This window comes from Bombina bombina, chromosome 4, assembly GCF_027579735.1.
Source record: "Bombina bombina isolate aBomBom1 chromosome 4, aBomBom1.pri, whole genome shotgun sequence".
NCBI lineage: Eukaryota > Metazoa > Chordata > Amphibia > Anura > Bombinatoridae > Bombina > Bombina bombina.
The window spans coordinates 884,638,413-884,665,845 of NC_069502.1; the positions used below are offsets into that span (position 1 = coordinate 884,638,413).

A 27,433-nucleotide genomic window follows, 5' to 3' on the forward strand; every position below is an offset into this window, starting at 1 on the left:
TAGGGGTCGGCGGTGTTAGGGGTAGCAGATTAGGGGTACATAGGGATAACGTAGGTGGCGGCGCTTTGCGGTCGGAAGATTAGGGGTTAATTATTTTAAGTAGCTGGCGGCGACGTTGTGGGGGGCAGGTTAGGGGTTAATAAATGTAATACAGGGGTCGGCGGGGTTAGGGGCAGCAGATTAGGGGTACATAAGTATAACGTAGGTGGCGGTCGGCAGATTAGGGGTTAAAAATTTTAATCGAGTGGCGGCGATGTGGGGGGGCCTCGGTTTAGGGGTACATAGGTAGTTTATGGGTGTTAGTGTACTTTAGGGTACAGTAGTTAAGAGCTTTATGAACCGGCGTTAGCCAGAAAGCTCTTAACTCCTGCTATTTTCAGGCGGCTGGAATTTTGTCGTTAGAGCTCTAACGCTCACTTCAGAAACGACTCTAAATACCGGCGTTAGGAAGATCCCATTGAAAAGATAGGATACGCAAATGGCGTAGGGGGATCTGCGGTATGGAAAAGTCGCGGCTGAAAAGTGAGCGTTAGACCCTTTAATCACTGACTCCAAATACCAGCGGGCGGCCAAAACCAGCGTTAGGAGCCTCTAACGCTGGTTTTGACGGCTACCGCCGAACTCCAAATCTAGGCCTATATTTGCTGCTGTATGTTTACATTTAGACTTTCTATGCAACACTAACTATAAATGAATATGAAATATAACATTTTTCTTTTATAATTTAGATATAACATTCACTTTTAAACAACTTTCCAATTGACTTCTATTATCAATTTTGCTTCATTTTGCTTCATCACACCACTGGGAGCTGGCTCAAAACATTGTTAAGACCATGACAAGAGGCATATATGTGCAGCCATCAAACAGTTAGCTCTCATCTTCTGAGCCTACCTAGGTATGCTTTTTTTTTTTTTTTAAAAAGGATATCAAGAGAGTGAAGCAAATTATATTTATATATTATATAAATTGAAAAGTTGTTTAAAATTGTGTGCTCTATTTGAATCATGAAAGAAAAATCTGGGGTTTCATGTCCCTTTAACCATACCTGGGTTTTTGTACTTCTATATATACTTTTGTGTGTTCTTATAATAATGATCACTATTACTAATTATACGTATCAGTTTTCTGATATTCTTTAAATAAGCATTCCTGTCTCTAATTTATACAATGTATGTGGCTTTCATCTTCACACATTCATCTTTCTGTCTAAGTCACTAAAGCTTCCAGCCATACCAGCTGTGCATACTAATTTCATCATAACACTCTTTTCACAAAGAGCTGATGTTACTTCCTTCCTATACCCCTGAAATGTCACTCCTTTATTGGCTTCTTTAATTTCTACGATCCAGCATGGCTTCACATGAGCTCCAAAGTCCTAGGAGCCAGCTTGTATTATGTTATCTCTGTACTAATGCCGTGTTTCTCAACCGCGTTCCTCAAATACCCCCAACAGGCCAGGTTTTCATTATAGCTGAACCAGTGTACAGGTGAAGTCATAAGCTGATCAGTAACCATGGTTACTAACTTGCTCTCATCCATCAACTGATTATTTCACCTGTGCACTGGTTCAGCTATAAGTGGCCTGTTGGGGTTACTTGAGGACTGCGGTTGAGAAAAAATGTAAATATTGAACCACATAAAACAATACTGGCCTGTTCTGGTAGAATACAGTAAAACTAATGTTAAATTAAAGGGACAGTCTACACCAGAATTTTTATTGTTTTAAAAGATAGATAATCCCTTTATTACCCATTTCCCAGTTTTGCATAACCAACACAGTTATAATAATATACTATGTGATTATCTTGTATCTAAGCCTCTGCAAACTGCCCCTTTTTTCAGTTCTTTTGACAGGCTTGCAGTCTAGCCAATCAGTGCCTGCTCCCAGATTACTTCACGTGCACGAGCACAGTGTTATCTATATGAAATATGTGAACTAACACCCTCTAGTGGTGAAAAACTGTTAAAATGCAATCTGAAAGAGGTGGGCTTCAAGGTCTAAGAAATTAGCATATGAACCTCCTAGGTAAAGCTTTCAACTAAGAATACCAAGAGAACAAAGCAAAATTGGTGATAAAAGTAAATTGGAAAATTGTTTAAAATTACATGCTCTATCTGAATCATGAAAGTTTATTTTGGTCTAGACTGTCCCTTTAACAGTGAGGAGGGGAGGAATGTAAGTTCAGTAGGAAATCTGTTTGATTCTTATAGTGATGTATGTGGTGTGATGGTGTGTCCACATTTCAACATCACAGAAAAAATGCATATTGTACCCAATAATCATCAGTTCAGGCTCCTAAGGGTCAGTCTTTATATACATTTATTTTATCCATCTTTATAAAATAAAACCCCACACTCACCTAGACAGTCATATCAAATTAAAGAATACCTCTTGAAGATGATTTAGATAGAGCATACAATTTTAAACAACTTTCCAATTTAATTATATTAACTAATTTGCTTTGTTCTTTTGGTTTCCTTTGTTAAAAGGTATACTAGGTAAGTTCAGGAGCAGCAATGCTGATTGTTAGCTGCACATATAAGCCTCTTCTCATTGGTTGTCCTGATGTGTTTAGCTAGCTGCTCATTCTACAAATGATACCAAGAGAATGAAGCAAATTTGATCATAGAAGTAAATTAGAAAGTTGTTTAAAATTGTATGTTCTATCTGAATCATGGAAGAAAAAAGGTAGATTCCATGACTCATTAAAAGGACATTAAACACCAATTAAATGCTTGATAGAATGATGCAATCAAAGAAAAGATTTGTCCGAGAATAATAATGTAGAAGTATTTTTTTAAAGTTTCATTATCTATTTTAATATTGACAAAATAAGTGTAAAGTTTTGATGTCTATAAAACAATGGGGGTTGCCATGTTGTAACTTAGGTTACCTTATCTGCTTTGGCCAATTAGAGAAAGTTATAAATAGATCACTAGAATGTGCAGCCAATGGCTGTGTAGAATATAACAGTGTTCTGCACTTCCATTTCTAACAACAAGAACTGAAAAGCTCACAATATCAGAATGGAATTACAGGAAAAGAAGATAAAATATATAATTAAAGTATATCACAAAGGTTTTTTATATATACTATTTATCATTTTATGTTACCATCTCAAAGTGTTTAATGTCCCTAGAAGTGGCTGGAGAAACCAGCCAGACCCTGCTATAGAAATTTCACTTTCACACTCAAGCCCCCTGAAATTATTGAAAAGAAGCAGCTTATATTATGTCTCATAGATTATTTACATTATTTTACATGGGGTTAAGTTTGGCAATTCCAATAAAGATTGGTCAAAATGTTCCTCGATTATTACATATCGTGTACAACGTATAACGACTGGAAGCAGATACAAATATATAAAAACTGACAAAGTCATGAAGTAAGGAGGTCTTTTTATTTTTTTTGAAAGTTTCTATACTTAAAGGGACACTAAACCCAATTTTTTTATTTAATGATTCAGATAGAGCATGTGATTTTAAGCAGCTTTCTAATTTACTCCTAATATCATTTTTTCTTCGTCCTCTTGCTATCTTTATTTAAAAAGCAGGAATGTAAAGCTTAAGAGCCCATTTTTGGGCCCATTTTTGGTTGAGAACCTGGATTATGCTTGCTTATTGGTTTGCTAAATGTATCCACCAATAAGCAAGCACTATCCAGGGTGCTGAACCTAAAATGGGCTGCCTCCTAAGCTTTAAAAGTATGCTTTTAAAATAAAGATAGCAAGAGAACAAAGGAAAATTGATAGTAGGAGTAAATTAGAAAGTTGCTTAAACTTGAATGCTCTGGGGCCGATTTAACAATGCCTGGCAGACATGATACGCTGCAGTGTATCATGTCCACCAGATATCACTGAATGAGGACAGCATACGCTGCCGGTATTCAGCATTGCACAAGCAGTTTTAAGTTAACCGCCCCCTGCAGATACGCAGCCAATCAGCTGCTAGCAAAGGGTGTCAATCAGCCCGATCGTACATCGTATTACCATGTTAATTATTAATTGTTCTATCTAAGTATTGGACTTTGGTGATGGGTTTTCACCGGTTAAAGTTGAAAAAACGTTTCAAAACCAGGTTGATCTTGAAATTTAAAAGCCATGTCTATTGTCTAGTAATATTAACATTTTTATTTTCTGTCTCTTTTTCAGGTAATGAGAGTTTGGAAGAAAACTATGTGCAGGACAGTAAGATGGGGTTTGTCATCAATGCAATTTATGCAATGGCTCACGGACTACATGACATGCATCTGGCCATGTGCCCAGGACACGTTGGCCTGTGTGATGCCATGAAACCAATTGATGGCAGCAAACTACTTGAATTTCTTATAAAGTCTTCATTTATAGGAATTTCTGGGGAAGATGTTTGGTTTGATGATAAAGGTGATGCCCCTGGAAGGTAAGACTGATATTAATGTTATCTCGGTGATCATGTGACTTGATTTGTAACTAAACAAGGTCATTGTGTTGTTATTAGGGTTTTTGAATTTTGAAAACTATTCCTTTGCTTAAAAAGGGGGTGGATTATACTAGCGGTGCATGTCACAGTCCACCAATAGCTATTTCTATGTTATCTTTTTTACTCCTAACATTTTCTAGGACTGGTCTATGCTGTGTTAGGGAGACTTGTGGGTGTTCAGTGGGCGGGACTGTTCGAATCATGGGTGTACTGTGGGTGCGGTTGGGCCTGTCAAATTCTGAGTTAGGTAAGCCATAGGTGGAGTTGGGGAGGCCGTGGGAAAGTCTGGGCTTCACTGATTTCCGAAAGCTGCAATAGGACCAAGACAAACATAATTATTTTAGAGATCATCCTGGAGTCATTTGATGATCATCAAACTACTTTAGAAGTCATTTGCACATCATCAGCCATCATCAAGCTTGTAAAGTCATCAGCTAAAGTAAAATAATCTGGGTGATGGCTTCAGAATGGTTATCAGATTACCTTACTGATTACTTCACAAGCAGGAACAGCCAGTGAATGACTCTAGTCATCTCATTTAAATATTTTGGCCTGTGGACATACTTCAGGAAAGCTTCTGATGACTAGTCTAGATTCATCGATTACTTCAGAATGACTCCAGAAAGATAATTCTTTTTGAATGGGGCAGATTGGGCAGGGCTCAAAAGTCCCAAAAAGTACAGAAGGGCTGAGGGCTCTGTTATTTTCCAGTGAGCAATCTGTCCTTAGGCTCTTCCTGCCAGCTCCAAAATCGGTTTGAACATTAGCTTTATTTCAATCAGCAACAGATTTTAAGCAGGTTTTGATAGTGCTATTTCATGTCCATGGTAGAAAATGTTTGAGTTTAATGTCTCCATTAAATGACAATTCAATAGACTTGAATAGCTTTTGTCATTGGGTTTAGTAAGATCGATAAATTAGGTTATTTAAATTCTAGGCTGTTTCTAAGCAGTGTGGTCTCCTCTTCATGTAAAAACGACCTGTCTCTAACAACTTGCTGTCTGCTGCAAGAGCTTGTCAACCCCTAATTATATATTCATTACTGGTCTGTATTATAGTGCTTGTTTCACTGATTGCATTGTATTCAGTAAGCTCAAAGCTGATGCTAAAATTGGGAAGACTGCTCAGTAAATTGTTTTCTATGCACATAAAAGGAGAATAGAAATGGCATATTAAACTATCTCTCTTAAAATGTATACACACACTCATAAACACACGCAAACACATACACATACATACATACATACATACACACACACACACACCCATAAACACTCCCCCACACACACATACATTACATACACACACATATAAACACACACATACATACCTACATATAAAAACACACACACTCACACATATAAACACACACATACATACCTACATATAAAAACACATACACTCACACATACACATAAACATGCATACACAAACACACCCATAAACACTCACACACACACAAACATACATTACATACACACACATATAAACACACACACACATTACATACACACACATATAAACACACACACACACACACACATTACATACACACACATATAAACACACACACACACACACACACACAAATACACAAACTCACACGTACATACACAAACACACCCATAAACACTCACACACACACACATATAAACACACACATACATACCCATATATAAAAACACACTAACTCACACATACACATGCATACACAAACACACCCATAAACACTCACACACATATACACATACACACAGAGGTGCATATATTATAATAGGCTCACAAAAAAATGTACTTTAAAAATCATATGAAACTGATAAATTAAGAATTTAAATAAAGTGATGGAGTAAAACAATATATATATATATATAATAGAGAGAAAATAACTCATTGTGTAAACCATTTACAAATCTAAACAAGTCAGAAGACTTGCTTTAAACTTAGAAACTCGGACTACACTGTTTCCAATGCAGCAAAGGAATCTGGGTAAGATATGCAAATGAGGTTCACAATGACTCACCTTTTTACTTTTAGCCTGCTTTTTAAGACAGACTTCCCTTCCCATAGCACTGCTGCATTACACAGCTTTTATGCTTAGCTAGGGTTAATACAGTGACTCAGACCAATCCCAGGACAGCTGTTTCGTGGTTTTGCCACTCATCAGCTGGGAGTAGGTTGAGGCACCATGAGTCTCACAACTGTCCCATTTCGAAGATGCAAGTATTCCAAAATCCAAACTATTTCAAAATCTAAACTTTCTCAAGCTGTTTAGATAAAGGTTTAATTTTACCTGTATATATATATATATATATATATATATATATATATATATATTCAAATCGAATGAAGAGTGCACTCACCAGGACTTTTTACCAGATGGAGTCGGGAGTGCTTGTCTCTTCTATTTTATTTATATATATATACCTATATATATATATATATTATTGCCCTCCACAGAAAACTTTGCTAGGGCAGTGTAATATTTTATAATATAATATAATTTTCTGCTATCCAAAGCACAAAATAATTGCTTAATTTAACATGTATTAAATGACTATTTGTGCAATCATTTTTTTTTTTTTTATAATTATTAGCTAATTTTAGCTTAATAATTACTAAAATATTAGCCGAGCAGTAAGTTATATCTTCCACAAAAGAATGCGGATATAGCACTCACTGTCTTAACCATAGGTTAAGACAGTGAGTGCTATATCCGCATTCTTTTGTGGAAGTGACTTTATCACCTCCACTTTCAGTGTTAATGCAACTTTTGTGCGGTAGCACCCCTCCCTTTAACATTATAGAAATATTTTACAATATCTAATTGTGAACAACCACAGCGTATATATTGGGGAGTGTGTCCAAGTGTAGTGCCATTGCTCAAACCTGTATCTAGTAAGTTATATCTGCTGGGTGGTGCACCTGCTAAAAATGTAGGAGAACACTAATATATATGTATATGTTCATGCATATATATATAGATAGATAGATATATAGATATATAAATATATATTACTGGACATTGGCCTCTATTTATCAAGGTCTGGCGGACCTGATCCGACAATGCGGATCAGGTCCGCCAGACCTCGCTGGGCTGCTGGGCCAGACCTCGCTGAGCTGCTGGTGCAACGCCGCCCCCTGCAGACTCGCGGCCAATGGACCACCAGCGGGGGGTGTCAATCAACCCAATCGGGTTGATTTCCGGCGATGTCTGCCCGCCTGCTCAGAGCAGGCGGGACAGGTTCTGGAGCAGCGGTCTTTGTGACCGTTGCTTCATAACTGCTGTTTCTGGCGAGTCTGCAGGCCCCATTGAGTGAAAATATTGAACTGTTTGGTTAAATACTGGACATCTAGGGACATATTTATCAAGCTCTGTATGGAGCTTGATGAAGGCTCGCCAGAAACACAAGTTATGAAGCAGCGGTCTAAAGACCACTGCTCCATAACCTGTCCACCTGCTCAGAGGCGGCGAACAGACATCTCCGGAAATCAACCAAATCCAATATATGATCGCCTGCAAAGCTGCAGGGGCCAATAATGATAAATGCCGACAGCGTATGCAGTCGGCATTTATCGCTGTGCAGTGGACATGATCCGCAATATCATATCATGTCCACTCGCACTTTCTTAAATAGGCCCCATTGTATCCCCAAGCACTACTACAGGAAAAACAGAACAAACTAGATGTATCTTTTGGATTAATCAGGTTTAAGCACAGTTTCCAGATATACTAAGTATTGCCTACATTTTACACATTTCTTTTGATAGAACAACTTTGTGTCTTTAATTTTTATCTTGAAATATTCATGTTTTTATATTACATTGTGTTTTTTTTTTTGGGGGGGCGGGGGGTTTGTTTTTTGTATTCATTCAGAAATATTGATGTTTTTTTGGAATTTGATACTGTAACTTTAACTTTTATTTTTTTTCATCTTAAGGTACGATATCATGAATCTGCAATTGATTGAATCCAGTCACTACGATTATGTACTCATAGGAACATGGCATGAGGGAAATCTAAATATTGATGACTTTAGGATACAGATGAACAAAAGTGGAATGGTTAAATCAGTATGCAGCGATCCTTGTTCAAAGGGACAAATAAAGGTAAAACATATTTTTTATTTAATCTATAATTATTATAATAGTGATTATACTAGAAAAATAGTTACCAAGAATGATCATAGGAAAAAAAAAAGATTTATTAAAGGGGCAGTCTAGTCAAAATTAAACTTTCATGATTCAGACAGGGCATGCAATTTTAAACAACTTTCTAATTCACTTTTGTCACGGATACCGGGTTGCAAGGGTTAAAACCCTAACCCCTACTACCACACCCCCTCTCATTTCTTGGCGGTTTTGGACTCCTCAGAGCAACCACGATCTCCAAACCCTTCCCTTTTGTGAGAAATGTATGTTGAACCTGATCTTGAAAGAGCTGGTCTCTGACCGACCTATCCCTCCCCGGCCGGCAGGGCTTCTGGAACTACCGGCCGCCGCATCCAGCATCCTCTGAGAAACTTTACCTCCGGCCACTCCAGAGGCCCCTTGTCCCAGAGCTCCGCTCTCTTGGGGATTTTTACCCCTTGGAGAGGGCAAGAGGTGGGCCAGTCAGCTCGAATCTCAGGTCCTTTTTAACCCAGATCGCTCCAACGGTCCTTTGTCCCAGATCTCCGCTCTTCTGGGAATTAATACCTCTTGGGGAGGACCAGAGGTGTTGTGATTGCCAGGGAGGAGCTCCCATGGGAACCGGGGGTTTTGGACTCCCCCTCATCACCTAGTCTCCAGCGGCCTTCCCGGTGTATGGTTGGACGTTCATAGCTCAGGCCCCCAGCCATGGATCAGGGCCCTTTTTGAACTGTATCAGCTGGGGACCAAGGGCTTTCCAACGACACCCTGGAAGTGCTGCTGCTCCCCTGGGATCACCCCAAATGCACCATCCCTGTACCGCTCGACCCTGGGGAACAATGAACACTATGGTGGTGCCAGTCTGTCTGGAGGAGCGGGAATGGCGGGATATTTGAGGGACTGATAAGACTCTTATCATGATCAGTTTGTGTATAAATGTTGTGTGTGTTTCCTAATAAACTGTACTTTGTGTTTTCACCTGAATGCTAGTCTGTCTAGTTATTTGGGTGGGCTTCTGAAAAATAACTTTCTCTAGCGGCTGGTTCCAGGTCATGGGAGAATCCTTGGCGGAGCTACCCTGCCGGGGTAGCCAGTAGTCCATCACAACTTTTATCATCAAATTATTTAGGTATTCTTTGTTGAAAGCTAAAGCAAGGTAGGCTCATATGCTAATTTCTAAGCCTCTTATTTCAATGCATTTGGCAGTTTTTCACAGCTAGAGGGCTTAAGTTCATGTGTGCCATATAGATAACAATGTTATCATGCCTGTGGAGTTACAAATGAGAGGGCACTGATTGACGAAATACAAGTCTGTCAAGTGAACTGAAATAAGGGGGCAGTTTGCAGAGGCTTAGATACAAGGTAATCACAGAGGTAAAAAGTATATTAATATAACTGTGTTGGTTATGCAAAACAGGGGAATGGGTAATTAAGGGATTATCTATCTTTAAAAACAATAAAAATTCTGGTGTAGACTGTTCCTTTAAACTAAACAGTATAGAAGAAAAGAGTAAATAAGCTGTGGAAAAAAAGGTTACAGAATTTTAGATTATTGATTTTTCATTAATTTAATGTTTACATTTTTTAAATGCAAAACAATGAGTTTTATAGATTTAGAAGCCTCATATTATTATGTAAATATAGTTATGGGATAAATGGAGTATATATAAGGAACAACATACTGTAATTGGTTCTCCCCTTCAATATGTTTACAGATAGCTTTTTTACCTTGATTTTGACATTTGAAATAGATGAATTTGCTTGTTGTGTCCCCCACATATACTAAAAATATCAGCATTTAAGTAATGTTATAGAAAAGCTATTTAATCAAGGTTTAGATTAAATCATAGGGAGAGGGGTGTGTGGGGGTGACAGAGGTACTAAGATTTCCCATGGTCCTCTATAAAAAACAGATAATCTAAAGCTCTCAGGTGAGATGACCTAAGATGTTTTGTCAGTATTGGGAGGTCCCTCTAATACTGTGGCTGTTTGTCTCCCTATACAGGGTTCTAGGAGTAAAGGAGAGACTCCTGCATCACAATGTAAAGTTTAAAAAAATGAGTGAAAAAAAGATAAAGAGGACTTTGTGGGAATAATTAGACAGATAAGATAATGATGTGCACTCTTCCTGCAAGCTTAGCCAATTCTATGGGTTGTGGTTTTACTGAGGAGAAATATCAATTTCATATCCAAAAATAAACCTAAACAAACATTTTCCTATACATTTTAAACTCTGCAGCCAGTAAAAGAAGCCATTGGTAGCAAGTAAAAGAGAAAACAATTTTACAGAACAATGTCCCTTTAACACAACTACATATGCAAATGGCAGGAATTCCCACTACTGAAACACTACAAAAGATAGTTGCAATGAATGATTGCCCATCAGCACCTATCAATCTAGAATATTTGTAAAATATTTGCATGTCTGTTTTATTACAGTAGAGTGGTCTTGTGGGAAGGTACCAGAAGCATCTCAGATATGTCACAAAGGAGAACTAGTTGTTGGCTGGGGGGGCATCCCAGCACCCTACAAGCATATCTTTACCAGTGTTTTATTCAAGCATGCAGAATTCATAAAGGGGCCGAATTATCAAGCTCCGAATTCCACCTTAAAAAAATCTCTAAAATTAGATATTTTGTTACACAAGACACAACTAAGATTTTAATCCGCTATCTCATTCTTTACGCCTCGACTACTGCAACTCCATCTTCTCTGGTCTCCCTAGCTGCCGCCTATCTCCTTTACAATCCATAATGAATGTCTCTGCTAGGCTCATCTTCCTTACACATCGCTCTTTATCTGCTGCACCTCTCTGCCAATCCCTTCACTGGCTTCCTCTTGCCTCTAGGGTTAAACACAAAATTCTGACACTGACACACAAAGCCCTCAACTGCACTGCTCCCCCCCCTATATCTCAGACCTTGTTTCCAGATAATCTCAATCCCACCCCCTTCACTCTGCTCATGACCTCCTACTCTCCTCCTCTCTTCTTACCTCCTTACATTCCTATTTACAAGAGTTCTCCAGACTGGCTCCCATGTTGTGGCAGGGTCGGCCCTAGCCATTGCTGGGCCAAGGCAGGATGACAAAATGGGGCCCCCTTTCTCCCCACCACCAACCCTGCCCCACCTCCGCCCCAACCCTGCCCCACCTCCGCCCCAACCCCGCCCAATCTCCAACCCCGCCCAATCTCCACCCCAACCCCCGCCCTCACACTTTAACATTTAAAAAAAAATGGGAGTAAAATCATTTAAGGAATTGCACAACTTTTTATATAAAGAAAAACATATAAATCCACAAATGTGGAGCACTATAACATTGTATATATTTCAATATACCATTTGTACTATTGGAACAACTGTATATAATGAAGAATTATGCTGACAATTAGGAACAGTTGAGCTGAACTAGGCCTTATTTTTGTGTGTTTTCTTCTGATAACAAGAACATTACAGAGATGCCAGGGCCGCCCTGGCAAGTGCAGGTCCCTAGACAGAATGACAGCGTGAGGTCTCTACCTAGAACAAAAAATACTTAAAAGAAATGGGGCAATGCACTGTACCACACAAACATACAGATATAATACACACACACACACAGAGATGTTTATATACACATACATCCACACACTCAGACATATACACAGGTCTATACATACATAGGTGTACACACACAGACAGCCCCCCCACACACACCACAGACAGCCCCCCCACACACACACCACAGACAGCCCCCCCACACACGCCACACACCCCACACACACAACCCACACACACACACACCACAGACAGCCCACACACACACACACACACACACACCGCAGACAACCCACACACACAGCCCACACACACACACACCACAGACAGCCCCCCCCACACACACCACAGACAGCCCCCCACACACACACACCACAGACAGCCCACACACACACACATACCACAGACAGCCCACACACACACACACACAGCACAGACAGCCCCCCCCACACACACACACACACCACAGACAGCCACACACACACCACAGACAGCCCCCACACACACACACCACAGACAGCCCTCCCACACACACACACAACAGCCCCCCCCCCCACACACACAGTGACAGCCTACAAACACACACACACAGTGGCAGCCTACACACACACAGTGACAGCCTACACACAGACAGCCCACACACACACACAGACAGCCCACACACACACAGACAGCCCACACACACAGACAGCCCACATACACACACATACAGCCCACACACACACATACAGCCCACACACACGCCCACACACACAGCCCACACACAGACACCCCCCCACACACACAGACAGCCCAATCACACACTGACTCCAATGCTGCATGTGCACACCGTACCTCTCAGCCTGAGTCTCCGATTGGAGACTTATAGTATAATTCTCCAATCAATCAGATCTTTACATCTTCCAGACAGGGCCAGTGCTAGGCTTTATATCTACACAGGCAAAGACACATTTTGTTGCCCCCCCTATGAAAAATGATATACCCTGTCAGTAATAGTGTTGGATCAAACAGGTAGTGCTGTATAGCAAATCAAATAATGGTAGCTCTGCAAACATATATATATATATTTACACCTAAATTAAATAAATATGTATGATACAAGAAAGAGCTGGATTGCAGCCATCATTAAAAATGTTAAAACTTAGAACTAATCTATTGTTTGTGCCTTTCATGTTAGGCTAATTTAACCCTCATCTTGCAAAAAGGACAGCAATACATTGATAGGGAATGCCTGGCCGACTTTCCAGCAGATGTAAGGTTAAAACTGTAAGGTTAATAAATTATTGACCTTACAGTTTTAACCCAACATCTGCTGGAAAGTCTGCCAGGCATTCCCTATCAATGCATTGCTGTCCAATTTGCAAGATGAGGGTTAAATTAGCCTAACATAAAAGGCACAAACAATAGATTAGTTTTAACATTTTTAATGGATATATACACTGATTAATTATGTAAACACTGTGTGAAACACATGCTTATAACAGGCACAGGTGAAGTGCTAGATTTCATAAGATGTCTTCCATGTAGTTAAAAATAACAAGATAAAAAAGCTCTGAAACAAATAAAATAGCTCAACGCCTTTTATATATCGTTGATTGGTACGTACACTCCATGGACATTGTCAGACTTGCACACATGGAGAAGTTAAGAATGCTCACAAGCTATAAAAAACATAATTTATGCTTACCTGATAAATTCCTTTCTTCTGTAGTGTGATCAGTCCACGGGTCATCATTACTTCTGGGATATTACTCCTCCCCAACAGGAAGTGCAAGAGGATTCACCCAGCAGAGCTGCATATAGCTCCTCCCCTCTACGTCACTCCCAGTCATTCGACCAAGGACCAACGAGAAAGGAGAAGCCAAGGGTGTAGTGGTGACTGGAGTATAACTTAAAAAATATTTACCTGCCTTAAAAACAGGGCGGGCCGTGGACTGATCACACTACAGAAGAAAGGAATTTATCAGGTAAGCATAAATTATGTTTTCTTCTGTTAAGTGTGATCAGTCCACGGGTCATCATTACTTCTGGGATACCAATACCAAAGCAAAAGTACACGGATGACGGGAGGGATAGGCAGGCTCTTTATACAGAAGGAACCACTGCCTGAAGAACCTTTCTCCCAAAAATAGCCTCCGAGGAAGCAAAAGTGTCAAATTTGTAAAATTTGGAAAAAGTATGAAGCGAAGACCAAGTTGCAGCCTTGCAAATCTGCTCAACAGAGGCCTCATTCTTGAAGGCCCAAGTGGAAGCCACAGCTCTAGTAGAATGAGCTGTAATTCTTTCAGGAGGCTGCTGTCCAGCAGTCTCATAAGCTAAACGAATTATGCTACGAAGCCAAAAAGAAAGAGAGGTAGCAGAAGCCTTTTGACCTCTCCTCTGACCAGAGTAAACGACAAACAGAGAAGACGTTTGTCGAAATTCCTTAGTTGCCTGTAAGTAAAATTTTAGAGCACGGACTACGTCCAGGTTGTGCAGTAGACGTTCCTTCTTCGAAGAAGGATTTGGGCACAAAGAAGGAACAACAATCTCTTGATTGATATTCCTGTTAGTGACTACCTTAGGTAAGAACCCAGGTTTAGTACGCAGAACTACCTTATCCGAATGAAAAATCAAATAAGGAGAATCACAATGTAAGGCTGATAATTCAGAGACTCTTCGAGCCGAGGAAATAGCCATTAAAAATAGAACTTTCCAAGATAACAACTTTATATCAATGGAATGAAGGGGTTCAAACGGAACGCCCTGTAAAACATTAAGAACAAGGTTTAAACTCCATGGTGGAGCAACAGTTTTAAACACAGGCTTAATCCTGGCCAAAGCCTGACAAAAAGCCTGGACGTCAGGAACTTCTGACAGACGTTTGTGTAACAGAATGGACAGAGCTGAGATCTGTCCCTTTAATGAACTAGCAGATAAACCCTTTTCTAAACCTTCTTGTAGAAAAGACAATATCCTAGGAATCCTAACCTTACTCCAAGAGTAACCTTTGGATTCACACCAATATAGGTATTTACGCCATATCTTATGGTAAATCCTTCTGGTAACAGGCTTCCTAGCCTGTATTAAGGTATCAATAACTGACTCAGAAAACCCACGTCTTGATAAAATCAAGCGTTCAATTTCCAAGCAGTCAGCTTCAGAGAAGTTAGATTTTGATGTTTGAAAGGACCCTGTATCAGAAGGTCCTGATTCAGAGGTAGAGACCAAGGTGGACAGGATGACATGTCCACCAGGTCTGCATACCAAGTCCTGCGTGGCCATGCAGGTGCTATTAGAATCACTGATGCTCTCTCCTGTTTGATTCTGGCAATCAATCGAGGAAGCATCGGGAAGGGTGGAAACACGTAAGCCATCCTGAAGTCCCAAGGTGCTGTCAGGGCATCTATCAGGACTGCTCCTGGATCCCTGGATCTGGACCCGTAACGAGGAAGCTTGGCGTTCTGTCGAGACGCCATGAGATCTATCTCTGGTTTGCCCCAACGTCGAAGTATTTGGGCAAAGACCTCCGGATGAAGTTCCCACTCCCCCGGATGAAAAGTCTGACGACTTAAGAAATCCGCCTCCCAGTTCTCCACTCCCGGGATGTGGATTGCTGACAGGTGGCAAGAGTGAGACTCTGCCCAGCGAATTATCTTTGATACTTCCATCATTGCTAGGGAGCTTCTTGTCCCTCCCTGATGGTTGATGTAAGCTACAGTCGTGATGTTGTCCGACTGAAACCTGATGAACCCCCGAGTTGTCAACTGGGGCCAAGCCAGGAGTGCATTGAGAACTGCTCTCAATTCCAGAATGTTTATTGGCAGGAGACTCTCCTCCTGACTCCATTGTCCCTGAGCCTTCAGAGAATTCCAGACGGCACCCCAACCTAGAAGGCTGGCGTCTGTTGTTACAATTGTCCAGTCTGGTCTGCTGAATGGCATCCCCCTGGACAGATGTGGCCGAGAAAGCCACCATAGAAGAGAATTTCTGGTCTCTTGATCCAGATTCAGAGAAGGGGACAAGTCTGAGTAATCCCCATTCCACTGACTTAGCATGCACAGTTGCAGTGGTCTGAGGTGTAAGCGTGCAAAGGGTACTATGTCCATTGCCGCTACCATTAAGCCGATTAACTCCATGCATTGAGCCACTGACGGGTGTTGAATGGAATGAAGGGTGCGGCAAGCACTTTGAAGTCTTGTTAGCCTGTCCTCTGTCAGGTAAATCTTCATTTCTACAGAATCTATAAGAGTCCCCAGGAAGGGAACTCTTGTGAGTGGAACGAGTGAACTTTTCTTTTCGTTCACCTTCCATCCATGTGACCTTAGAAATGCCAGTACTAACTCTGTATGAAACTTGGCAGTTTGAAAGCTTGAAGCTTGTATCAGAATGTCGTCTAGGTATGGAGCTACCGAGATTCCCCGCGGTCTTAGTACCGCCAGAAGAGCACCCAGAACCTTTGTGAAGATTCTTGGAGCTGTAGCCAATCCGAATGGAAGAGCCACAAACTGGTAATGCCGGTCTAGGAAGGCAAACCTTAGGTACCGGTAATGATCTTTGTGAATCTGTATGTGAAGGTAAGCATCTTTTAAATCTACAGTGGTCATGTACTGACCCTCTTGGATCATAGGTAAAATTGTCCGAATAGTCTCCATCTTGAACGATGGAACTCTTAGGAATTTGTTTAGGATCTTTAAGTCCAGGATTGGTCTGAAAGTTCCCTCTTTTTTGGGAACCACAAACAGATTTGAGTAAAACCCTTGTCCCTGTTCCGACCGTGGAACTGGATGGATTACTCCCATTAACAAGAGCTCTTGTACGCAGCGTAGAAACGCCTCTTTCTTTGTCTGGATTGTTGACAACCTTGACAGATGAAATCTCTCTCTTGGAGGAGAGTATTTGAAGTCCAGAAGGTATCCCTGAGATATTATCTCTAGCGCCCAGGGATCCTGGACATCTCTTGCCCAAGCCTGGGCGAAGAGAGAAAGTCTGCCCCCCACTAGATCCGATCCCGGATCGGGGGCCCTCAATTCATGCTGTTTTAGGGGCAGCAGCAGGTTTCCTGGCCTGCTTGCCCTTGTTCCAAGACTGGTTAGGTCTCCAGTTTTGTCTGTAGCGAGCAACAGATCTTTCTTGCTTTGGGGCAGAGGAAGTTGATGCTGCTCCTGCTTTGAAATTCCGAAAGGAACGAAAATTAGACTGTTTGGCCTTAGGTTTGGCCCTGTCTTGAGGCAGGGCGTGGCCTTTACCTCCTGTAATGTCAGCGATAATTTCTTTCAAACCAGGCCCAAATAAGGACTGCCCTTTAAAAGCTATATTAAGTAATTTAGACTTAGAAGTAACATCAGCTGACCAGGATTTTAGCCACAGCGCCCTGCGTGCCTGAATGGCGAATCCTGAATTCTTAGCCGTAAGTTTAGTTAAATGTACTACGGCCTCCGAAATGAATGAATTAGCTAGTTTAAGGACTCTAAGCCTGTCCGTAATGTCGTCCAGAGTAGCTGAACTAATGTTCTCTTCCAGAGACTCAATCCAGAATGCCGCTGCAGCCGTGACCGGCGCAATGCATGCAAGGGGTTGCAATATAAAACCTTGTTGAACAAACATTTTCTTAAGGTAACCCTCTAATTTTTTATCCATTGGATCTGAAAAGGCACAGCTATCCTCCACCGGGATAGTGGTACGCTTAGCTAAAGTAGAAACTGCTCCCTCCACCTTAGGGACCGTTTGCCATAAGTCCCGTGTGGTGGCGTCTATTGGAAACATTTTTCTAAATATCGGAGGGGGTGAGAACGGCACACCGGGTCTATCCCACTCCTTAGTAACAATTTCAGTAAGTCTCTTAGGTATAGGAAAAACATCAGTACTCGCCGGTACCGCAAAATATTTATCCAACCTACACATTTTCTCTGGTATTGCAACTGTGTTACAATCATTCAGAGCCGCTAACACCTCCCCTAGCAATACACGGAGGTTTGATAGGGGGTGGAGGTGAGCGCCAAAGTAGGCTGAGGATGGGGAAGGGAGACAAATGTTGGTCCTCCTACTAGTAGTTAGGAGTGGATGTACAGAATAAGTAATGCTGATGTGAGTATATAAATGTATATCGATATTTATTCAACACAATCGGTTTAAAATGTCGGTTAAAAGTTCCGGTGATCTTCTAAAACATACAGTCAATAAAAATTACAATCAATAGAAAATATTACACATTCATAAACAATCATGGATCCATGTTACAATAACGAAATGATTTAAAATCAGAAAAAATAGATAATAAAAATAAAAATGTAAAAGATAAAATGACCTGGTGCACCTAAAACGTCTGACAATGAATGACCTGATAGTCCAAATCTCTTAATGTGGGTGGTACTCTGTGGTACAATCCGGATATTGATGAGTGTTCTTATAGTTGTGTTTATCCAAACAGATAATAATGTGACAAAAAAAAAAGTGTCTCTATTTTATATCCAATTCAGAAAAATTCAAAATAGTGTATATCCTCTGATTGAGAAAATGCAAACTTGAAAGTGTAAAAAACAATGTGATCGCTGGATGTCAAAAAAAGGTGAAAAAGGTTGGAAAAAATATATAAAAAATAAAAATGTGAAGAAAATATAAGTTCTTTCACAAAAAGTGTAGAAATCCTCAAATTGGTGAAACAAGATGATATTAGTCTTTCAAAAGTTTTAGGACGGTTTAATATATTTGCATGTGTTTGTCAAAGTACACTAATCACTTTAATACATTAATTACAGTGAGATGTACACACGATCCTGGCACACACCGAATTATTGATTTACCTACCATATTCAAATTTCATCTAAAAGCAGCTTAGAATGTCAATTCTGGTCCCTATGCCTTCACGTCAATAAACACTGGAACCGGAAGTGTTAGTCAGCGATACCGGAAGTGAAAAACCGGTACACACAGCAATAAGAAATAACGCTATATGCACTATATTCAATAACTAGCCAAAGTAGAGTTAGAATGGATACTTGACATTACTCAACTTGTCATGTTTTAGAGTTATAAATACTAACATTCACAAGCAGCGATAGTAAGAAACAACATAAACCGGAATCGCCATAAAACAGCGATACCGGAAGTGAAAGACACCGGAAGTGAAAGTTAAACCGGAAATGCTAAAAAACAGCGATACCGGAAGTAAAAGATGTACATACGATACTAACATATAGAGACAACAGAAACATAAATCGAAAGCTTTTAATCTATTCACAAATGATCTACTTATCAAAAAACAAAGGGGGCCTATGCTCAATAAACAAATAGAGAGTTATATAAGCAAGACACTGAAATTTACTCATAGGACAAAAGCCATAATTAGTACACAGAAGGGAAACCGGAAGTCAACACAGTAATTAGCGAAACCGGAAGTGTAGGTCGATACAAATCTAATCAACCCTAAATATGCTAACCAAGGGCATATATGTATAGGCAATATCCTAGATAGAATTGACCTTGAGAAAACAAGGAGTTAAAGGGACACTAAACCTTTGAAAAAACTGTATTTGAAACTATAATAAACTATTAATAAATAATATTCGCAATATGCTTTAATTAACTATTATTCACGGTTTACTATATATTCATGATCAAAAATTAATATAATTCCAAACCCACACTTACTTCTTTTGATCCCCGTTACCAATAGTGCCTGATAACCTGCGTTATCAATATGGCCGTAATCCGCCGTACTGCGCATGCGCTTTATTTTTGCGCGTCATCGAAAACGTCACCATCCATTTAATCTACAGACCTCCGTAATCGAGCATTCTCAACAGATGTTTCAGCGTTCTCGAGCAGGTAAGATGTGAGTGCTTAGCAGCGATAATACCCCTAGTAAGAACGAGCATATATTGAATAACTCACGCATCAAAATATCTGAATAGCATCGATTTTGAAATTGAAATAACTAATAAATAGCGAGGCAACTAGCAAATAATCACCCTTGAAGTAACGAGCATTATTAATTAATATTTGAACATTTTGACAACATTTGATGAAAGAAACTCATATTCAAATTTAATATATTATACAATGTTGTTTTAAATTTCATGCAATATCGGATATAAATGTTAAAAAGAATGACACTTATTCACTGTTCTCACAATGCGGTTTCCTGTAAATAAAAGAGTATATCTTTGGCAAACATCTTTATTCACTATATTATATTTGATAGAGATCTACTTTTAATTACAATAATTATGCTTATTGTTATTTAAAAATAAATTATGGAGATCACGTCTAATTGGAAAGTTGAGGGTATCATACAGAGTTCTATTGTGACCGAAGTGCAAGCGTTTTCTAGCAGTTCAGATGTGAGCGCTTATCAGCGATAATACCCCTAGTAATAACGAGCATATATAGAATTTATCACGCATATAAATATTTTAATATCATCTATTCTGAATTTGAAATAACTAATAGATACCGAGGCTACTAGCAAATAATCCCCCTTGAAGTAGCGAGCATTATGAATTAATATTTGTACATTTTGACAACATTTGATGAAAGAAACTCATATTCAAATTTAATATATTATACAATGTTGTTTTAAATTTCATGCAATATCGGATCTAAATGTTTAAAAGAATGACACATAGTCACGATTCTCACAATGCGGTTCCCTGTAAATAAGAGTATATCTTTGGCAAACATCTTTATTCACTATATTATATTTTATAGAGATCTACTTTTAATTACAACAAGTATGCTTATTGTTATTTAAAAATAAATTATGGAGATCACGTCTAATTGGAAAGTTGAGGGTATCATACAGAGTTGTATTGTGACAGAAGTGCAAGCGTGTTCTAGCAGGTCAGATGTGAGCGCTTAGCAGCGATAATACCCCTAGTAATAACGAGCATATATAGAATTTATCACGCATCTAAATATCTTAAAAACATCTATTTACAACTTGAAATAACTAATAGATACCGAGGCTACTAGCAAATAATTCCCCTTGAAGTAGCGAGCATTATGAATTAATATTTGTACATTTTGACAACATTTGATGAAAGAAACTCATATTCAAATTTAATATATTATACAATGTTGTTTTAAATTTCATGCAATATCGGATCTAAATGTTTAAAAGAATGACACATAGTCACGATTCTCACAATGCGGTTCCCTGTAAATAAAAGAGTATATCTTTGGCAAACATCTTTATTCACTATATTATATTTTATAGAGATCTACTTTTAATTACAACAAGTATGCTTATTGTTATTTAAAAATAAATTATGGAGATCACGTCTAATTGGAAAGTTGAGGGTATCATACAGAGTTGTATTGTGACAGAAGTGCAAGCGTGTTCTAGCAGGTCAGATGTGAGCGCTTAGCAGCGATAATACCCCTAGTAATAACGAGCATATATAGAATTTATCACGCATCTAAATATCTTAAAAACATCTATTTACAACTTGAAATAACTAATAGATACCGAGGCTACTAGCAAATAATTCCCCTTGAAGTAACGAGCATTCTGAATTAATATTTTTACATGTTTAAAACATTTGTTGAAAGAAACTCATATTCAAAATTAATATATTTTACTGTGTAGGTTTAAATTTCTTTAATTATCATATAGAAATTTTAAAAAGAATGACACATAGTCACGGTTCTCACAATGCGATCCCATGTAAATAAAAGCGTATATATTTTTCAAACACTGTATTCACTATGTTATATATGAAAGCGATCTACATTAAATTAAATTTAGTCTGATTATTGTTATTTTAAAATAAACTTTTGATATCACGTATAATCTTATTTTTTGTGGTATCTAAAACAGTTCAATTTTTAGATTTATATTATTACAGTCTTTTTGATTTGTAATTAAAATATGCAATGCAATGGCCACTATTGTATGTTGACTGTTATCAAACTGAGTTACCCATTCAAACAGAAATCGAAAATAATATTTTAAATTATAAATAATCAAAGAAAAATATTCAATTTTTATTTAATCCTTGTCTCCATTTCAAAAAAATAATAGTCATACAATTTGAACTGATACTTTTTATTTAAAGCACGTTTAATATCACCATTATTAAATGTCATATTAATATCTTATTTATAAGTAATAATAACTACATTTTAAAAATTGTATCTGCAAATTTAAAAAAAACATTGTAAATAATTATCAATGGATTATATATTATATATCTGATTCTAAAATTATAAATGTTTCTATTTTTTTTTTCAAAGTCTATTTTCTAAAGCTTTCTATTTTTCTTTCACTTTGTCTCCTTTGTCTGTTTCAGCTTTAAATGGTTATTTTGTTTGTTACATTTCTTTCATTTGTAAAACATCTTATCACACAATCTATTGATTAGCTTTTCATTCACTCTAGTGGCCTCCCAACCTCTGTCTTTTGCAAATAGTAGTCATGGTAACACTGTTGTAAATGTAGGCTCCTTAGTTTAATTCTTGATTATATTCTTTGAAAAGGTCAAAATTAAAACCTGATTAGACAATCTTTTTAATGAATTCCAAGAGTAGATTAGTTTGAAATAGAGCTTTGTTATTTTAAAGGGAGAGTCAAGTACTAATCTTATTTTCAACTTGTAAAAAGGGCATGCAATTAAATTCATATTAACAATAGGTTTTTTTAAACTATTTCTCTTTATCTTTTTATTATTATTTGAAATATAAAACTAATATGTTCATATGGTAATTTTATATAACTTCAAGAATGACTATCAACTCAATAAATTTAGAACACTATAGGCTATTAGTTCTCATGTTTCATGTAGATAGCATTGATCTCATTCAGTTAAACTCAACCAGTATTGAGGAATGATTTATTAGAATTAATTTTTTTAAAATTCAATGAATTTAACGCACATTATACACTCATTTACATATATCTGCATGTAATATACACTACAATAAATACTACAATTCAAAAATATTCATATAAAATTAAATTTTAAAGATAATTATAAAATAAATTCTAAGGTTTTATTTCTGATTATTTGAAAAGGTTAGTTTTAAAGTAAAATTCAAGTGTCAAATAAGACACTCCACCCTTGACCTTATGTTGATATTGCTAATACATTTTAAAAATACAGGATCATGCTTTAAAATGTAGAGAACTGTATTCACATCAAATATTTTTTTTTAGTATTCCTATAATTAGAAAATTGTTATGTTTACATTTCAATAAACTTTTCTTTTTCCTATTTTCTAAAAAACATGGGCTATATAAAGATCTAATTAAACAAACATTGTTTATAATTTTAAATTTAGTCTATAAAATTATTTTAAATGGACACTAAACCCAATTTTTTATTTCATGATTCAGATAGAGCATGCAATTTGAAGAAAATGTATCATCTACTCCTATTATCAATTTTTCTTTTTTCTCTTGCTATCTTTATTTAAAATGCAGGAAACGGGTGCATAGGAGCAGGCCCATTTTTGTTTGAGAACCTAGGTTATGCTTGTTTATTGGTGGTTTAATGTAATCCTCCAAATACCAAGCGCTATCCGTGGTACTGAACCAAAAATGGGCTGGCTGCTTAGATTTACCTTCCTTCTTTTAAAATAAAGATATCAAGAGAATGAAGAAAATTTGATAATAGGAGTAAATTAGAAAGTTGCTTAAAATATCATGCTATATCTTAATCTTGAAAAAAAAATGGGGTTCAGTGTCCCTTTAAGGGTCAGTCAGCACAATTTTTTAACATATATAATTACAAATATTGAAAGTCTAACATTATAACTGTTGATTTTTTAAAACATATAAATGGTTAAATAAATTGATTTTTATTCTTTGTAAATACATATAATTCATGTTTTCGGTTTCATTTTACATAGAATTAAAGAGGCATTCAACAATGTTTCAAAGCTATAATTTTCAATCTCAAAAAATTATTTTATTTAAATATCGTTTTCAATTACATAAATCAAATTTCGATTATTGTTTGATTGAAATTTCAATACAGTATTAATAAAGAATAACCGATTAAAAAAAAACTAGAAAATGCTATACCAATTTTTTTTTAATAAAAATTTTGTTTTTCATTTTTGAAGTTGAGTCTTTATACACTGCCTTTGTACCATGCGATAGCCATCATCCAATCTCAAAATCATAAAATTATCATGTTACAAAAATCCTAGATTCACAAATGAATAAACAATTATTATTACACGTGTTCATTAGTATAATTACAATTCAAAAATTGAAAAATTAACAAAATGTGGCATTAATTTAAATGTCATTAATTTTAATAATTTCTAATAATTATATATTAAAATAAAGTACGGATTTTTATTTGTTATTTGTTATTGTCTCCCTTAATTTTTAACTTCACTTCATTTTTTTATTTTTTAAATAATTATAGACTATAAATTTTATTTATGAAGAGTATAATCTTAAAAATGAAATAAAATAAAAATATATTCAATAGCCTATACATCAGTATTAATTGTTGCAATGTAGGTGTAGATAAAACAAAGGCTAAATCATCTATTTAAAATGCTTCAATTGTAGTAAACTAGCTTCTTTTAAAAAATTTAATAGACTATCGACGGTTAAAAGTATCATTTCTAATAAACACACCCACATATATAACAAATTATAAATTAATTTCTAAATTTAAAAAATTATATATATAAAAATAATTATTTTTGAGCATTAATATATAATTTATACTCTTATTACATTTAAAAATTATTTTATTTATTAAAAAAAAATTTATCTTTTAAATTTTTTTTATAAAAATTCAAAATATCATATTTCATATATAGTATTAAAAATTTTAAAAATCAAACATTTAATAATTCACATAAATAATTCCAAACATACATAATTCCAAATAATTAAGAAATAAATAAGACACACCATCACACACACATACACATACACACAAATGCATTACAAACCATCTTGAAAAAATTATTAAAATAATATTGATTATTTAATTTCAAAATCAGATTATTAAAATTTTTTATTAAATTGTTTCTCCAATATATCTAAATTGTATTTCCTTTTTTTATTCAGAATAAATCGAAATTTTTTCAAAAATTTCATTGTCTTTTGTTTGAAAATCCTGATCACGTCCGAATTTACAAGGTAATTATTTTTACAAATATCATTGAATTTTTTTTTTACATGTTAAATAATGTTTATAAACAAATTTGCACATTACATATTTATATAAGTATTTTTTTATATGCGAAAAATTTTTTTTTTTTAAAGAACATTATATATTTTTTTTATAATAAAATAAAAATATGTACCAATGATTATCAATAATTTTTTACATATAAAATTATTATTTTCAAATACACAATGTATATTAATTTTCATTTTGCATTGTCAAAATATTTTTTTTTTTTATTTTTTTTTTAAATTATTTATTTATAGATATATGAATAATAATTAATTTTTTTTAAACAATTTTCGTTTTAAAAAAATAATTTTTAAATTTTTTAATATATTTAAATTATAATAATAACTATTTTAATATTCCTTTTTATTTTTTTATAGATGCCTAAATGTTTTGTAAAGGGATGTTCATCAAAACATGACAATCGATCGAAAACACCAGACGTCAGTCTACATTGTTTTCCTAGATCACCCAATAGGATAAGAAAATGGCTAGAAATTTCAGGACAAGCATTACCAAATCCAGAAACAATAGTACAAAAGATTATGATGCCAAAAAGTACTGTTAATTATCGTATCTGTTCTAAACATTTTACAACTGACAGTTATATGATGATCGGTTCAAGAAAAACACTCAAAAAGGACGCTGTTCCGAGTTTGCAAGTACATGTGTTAACAACATCGAATGTAATAGTCGATAATGAACAACCGTCAACTTCAATGTTCAGTAGAGAAACAGTAAATGTCTCATCTTCACGTGTCGATGTAATCCCAAGCGACAGTGAAGAAATAATGGACACAACTCCTGAACCATCGCTTCCATCTTGGCAAGTTGATCACCATTATAGTAGCACACTGTCTAGTATGGATAGCTTTGAAACTGATTTATCTGTAATGTCACATATTCAGAGACATGATATTTCCCTAGAACGTGCATCTACTGCACTTCAAATTCAAGATGAAAATCCTCATTTGTTACCAAAGTCACGTACTATGTTTGCCAAAATTCTTCCAAAAACACCATCAAAAATTATTGTAGGAAAAGGAAGTCATGTAATGGATCAGCAGATGTTAAGACGTTCGCCTAGAATGATAAAGAAGAAAGACAAAGGAATTAAACATAATGTCGGAACTACAACAAAAAATTTAATACAAACTCGGTCAATAGGTACATGGACCGGTACTTATGACTTTTTTATGTCTGAAATTGCCTCATATAAAATTTTTTTTGAGGAAGAGGAATCGATTTCGACATTACCAATTATGTCCACACCAAGGCAAATCACAAAACAGTACTTGAGGTCAACTCTCACACCGATCAATGTAGTGGAATCTAGAATACCCAGAATAATAATACCTGAACAACCATCACCTATTTTAAGCCACAGCATGGAAGAAGAATTTCAATTACTAGATACCAGTGCATTAGGTGAAAGTATAAATCCATTGGAAGAATCTGCAACTTCAGAACATGTTGACGATAAAGACACTTCCTATGTTCCTAAATCAGATTCATCACCGTCTTCAGAAGAAGAAAAAAATCTCAATTCTGACATATCGAAAAAAGCACAAACAGAACGCAAATTTATTGTGTTCGAATCATGTCTTGACGAACTTTTAAAGTTGATAAAGTGCTCCTATGGTGGGAATTGCAATTCGCCTTTAGAACAAATTCTAAAAACAGTGACTGGAACAAACATTACTTTATACACAGAATGCACTGCTGGACATAAATTCAAATTTTGGGACAGCCAGCCACATTTTGGAAAAAAAGCCATTGGGAATATTATGACTTGTGCAACAATACTACTGTCTGGCAACCATTACAGTAAAATTGCTGAATTTTTCAACATAATGAACATTCCATTCCTATCCGAAACAAGTTACTACAAATTTCAAAATAGTTACTTCTTTCCAGCTATAGAAAGAGCGTGGATACTGCAGAGACAAGATATAATAAACAGTTTTAAAGGGAAATATGTGACAGTGATGGGTGACGGCCAATGCGACAGTCCGGGTTTTTCAGCCAAGTACTGTACGTATACTTTAATGGAGGATACTACCCGAAAAATAATCGATTTCAACATCATACAGGTGTCCGAAACAACGTCATCGGTTGCAATGGAAGCAAAAGCATTCCGAAGAAGTGTAACCAATGTTATCGCACAAGGTCTAGAAGTAAAG

At 36.6% G+C, this 27,433-nt stretch overlaps 1 protein-coding gene across 1 annotated transcript in view; it reads left to right on the forward strand.

Moving 5' to 3' along the window:
- Window positions 1-27,433, forward strand: part of GRM1 (glutamate metabotropic receptor 1) — a 1,025,343-nt gene that overhangs the window by 903,856 nt on the left and 94,054 nt on the right. The window contains exons 9-10 of the mRNA XM_053712490.1: window positions 4,155-4,401; window positions 8,400-8,568. Of these exons, the coding sequence (XP_053568465.1) occupies window positions 4,155-4,401; window positions 8,400-8,568 (416 nt within the window). The remainder of the gene's footprint in view (window positions 1-4,154; window positions 4,402-8,399; window positions 8,569-27,433) is intronic.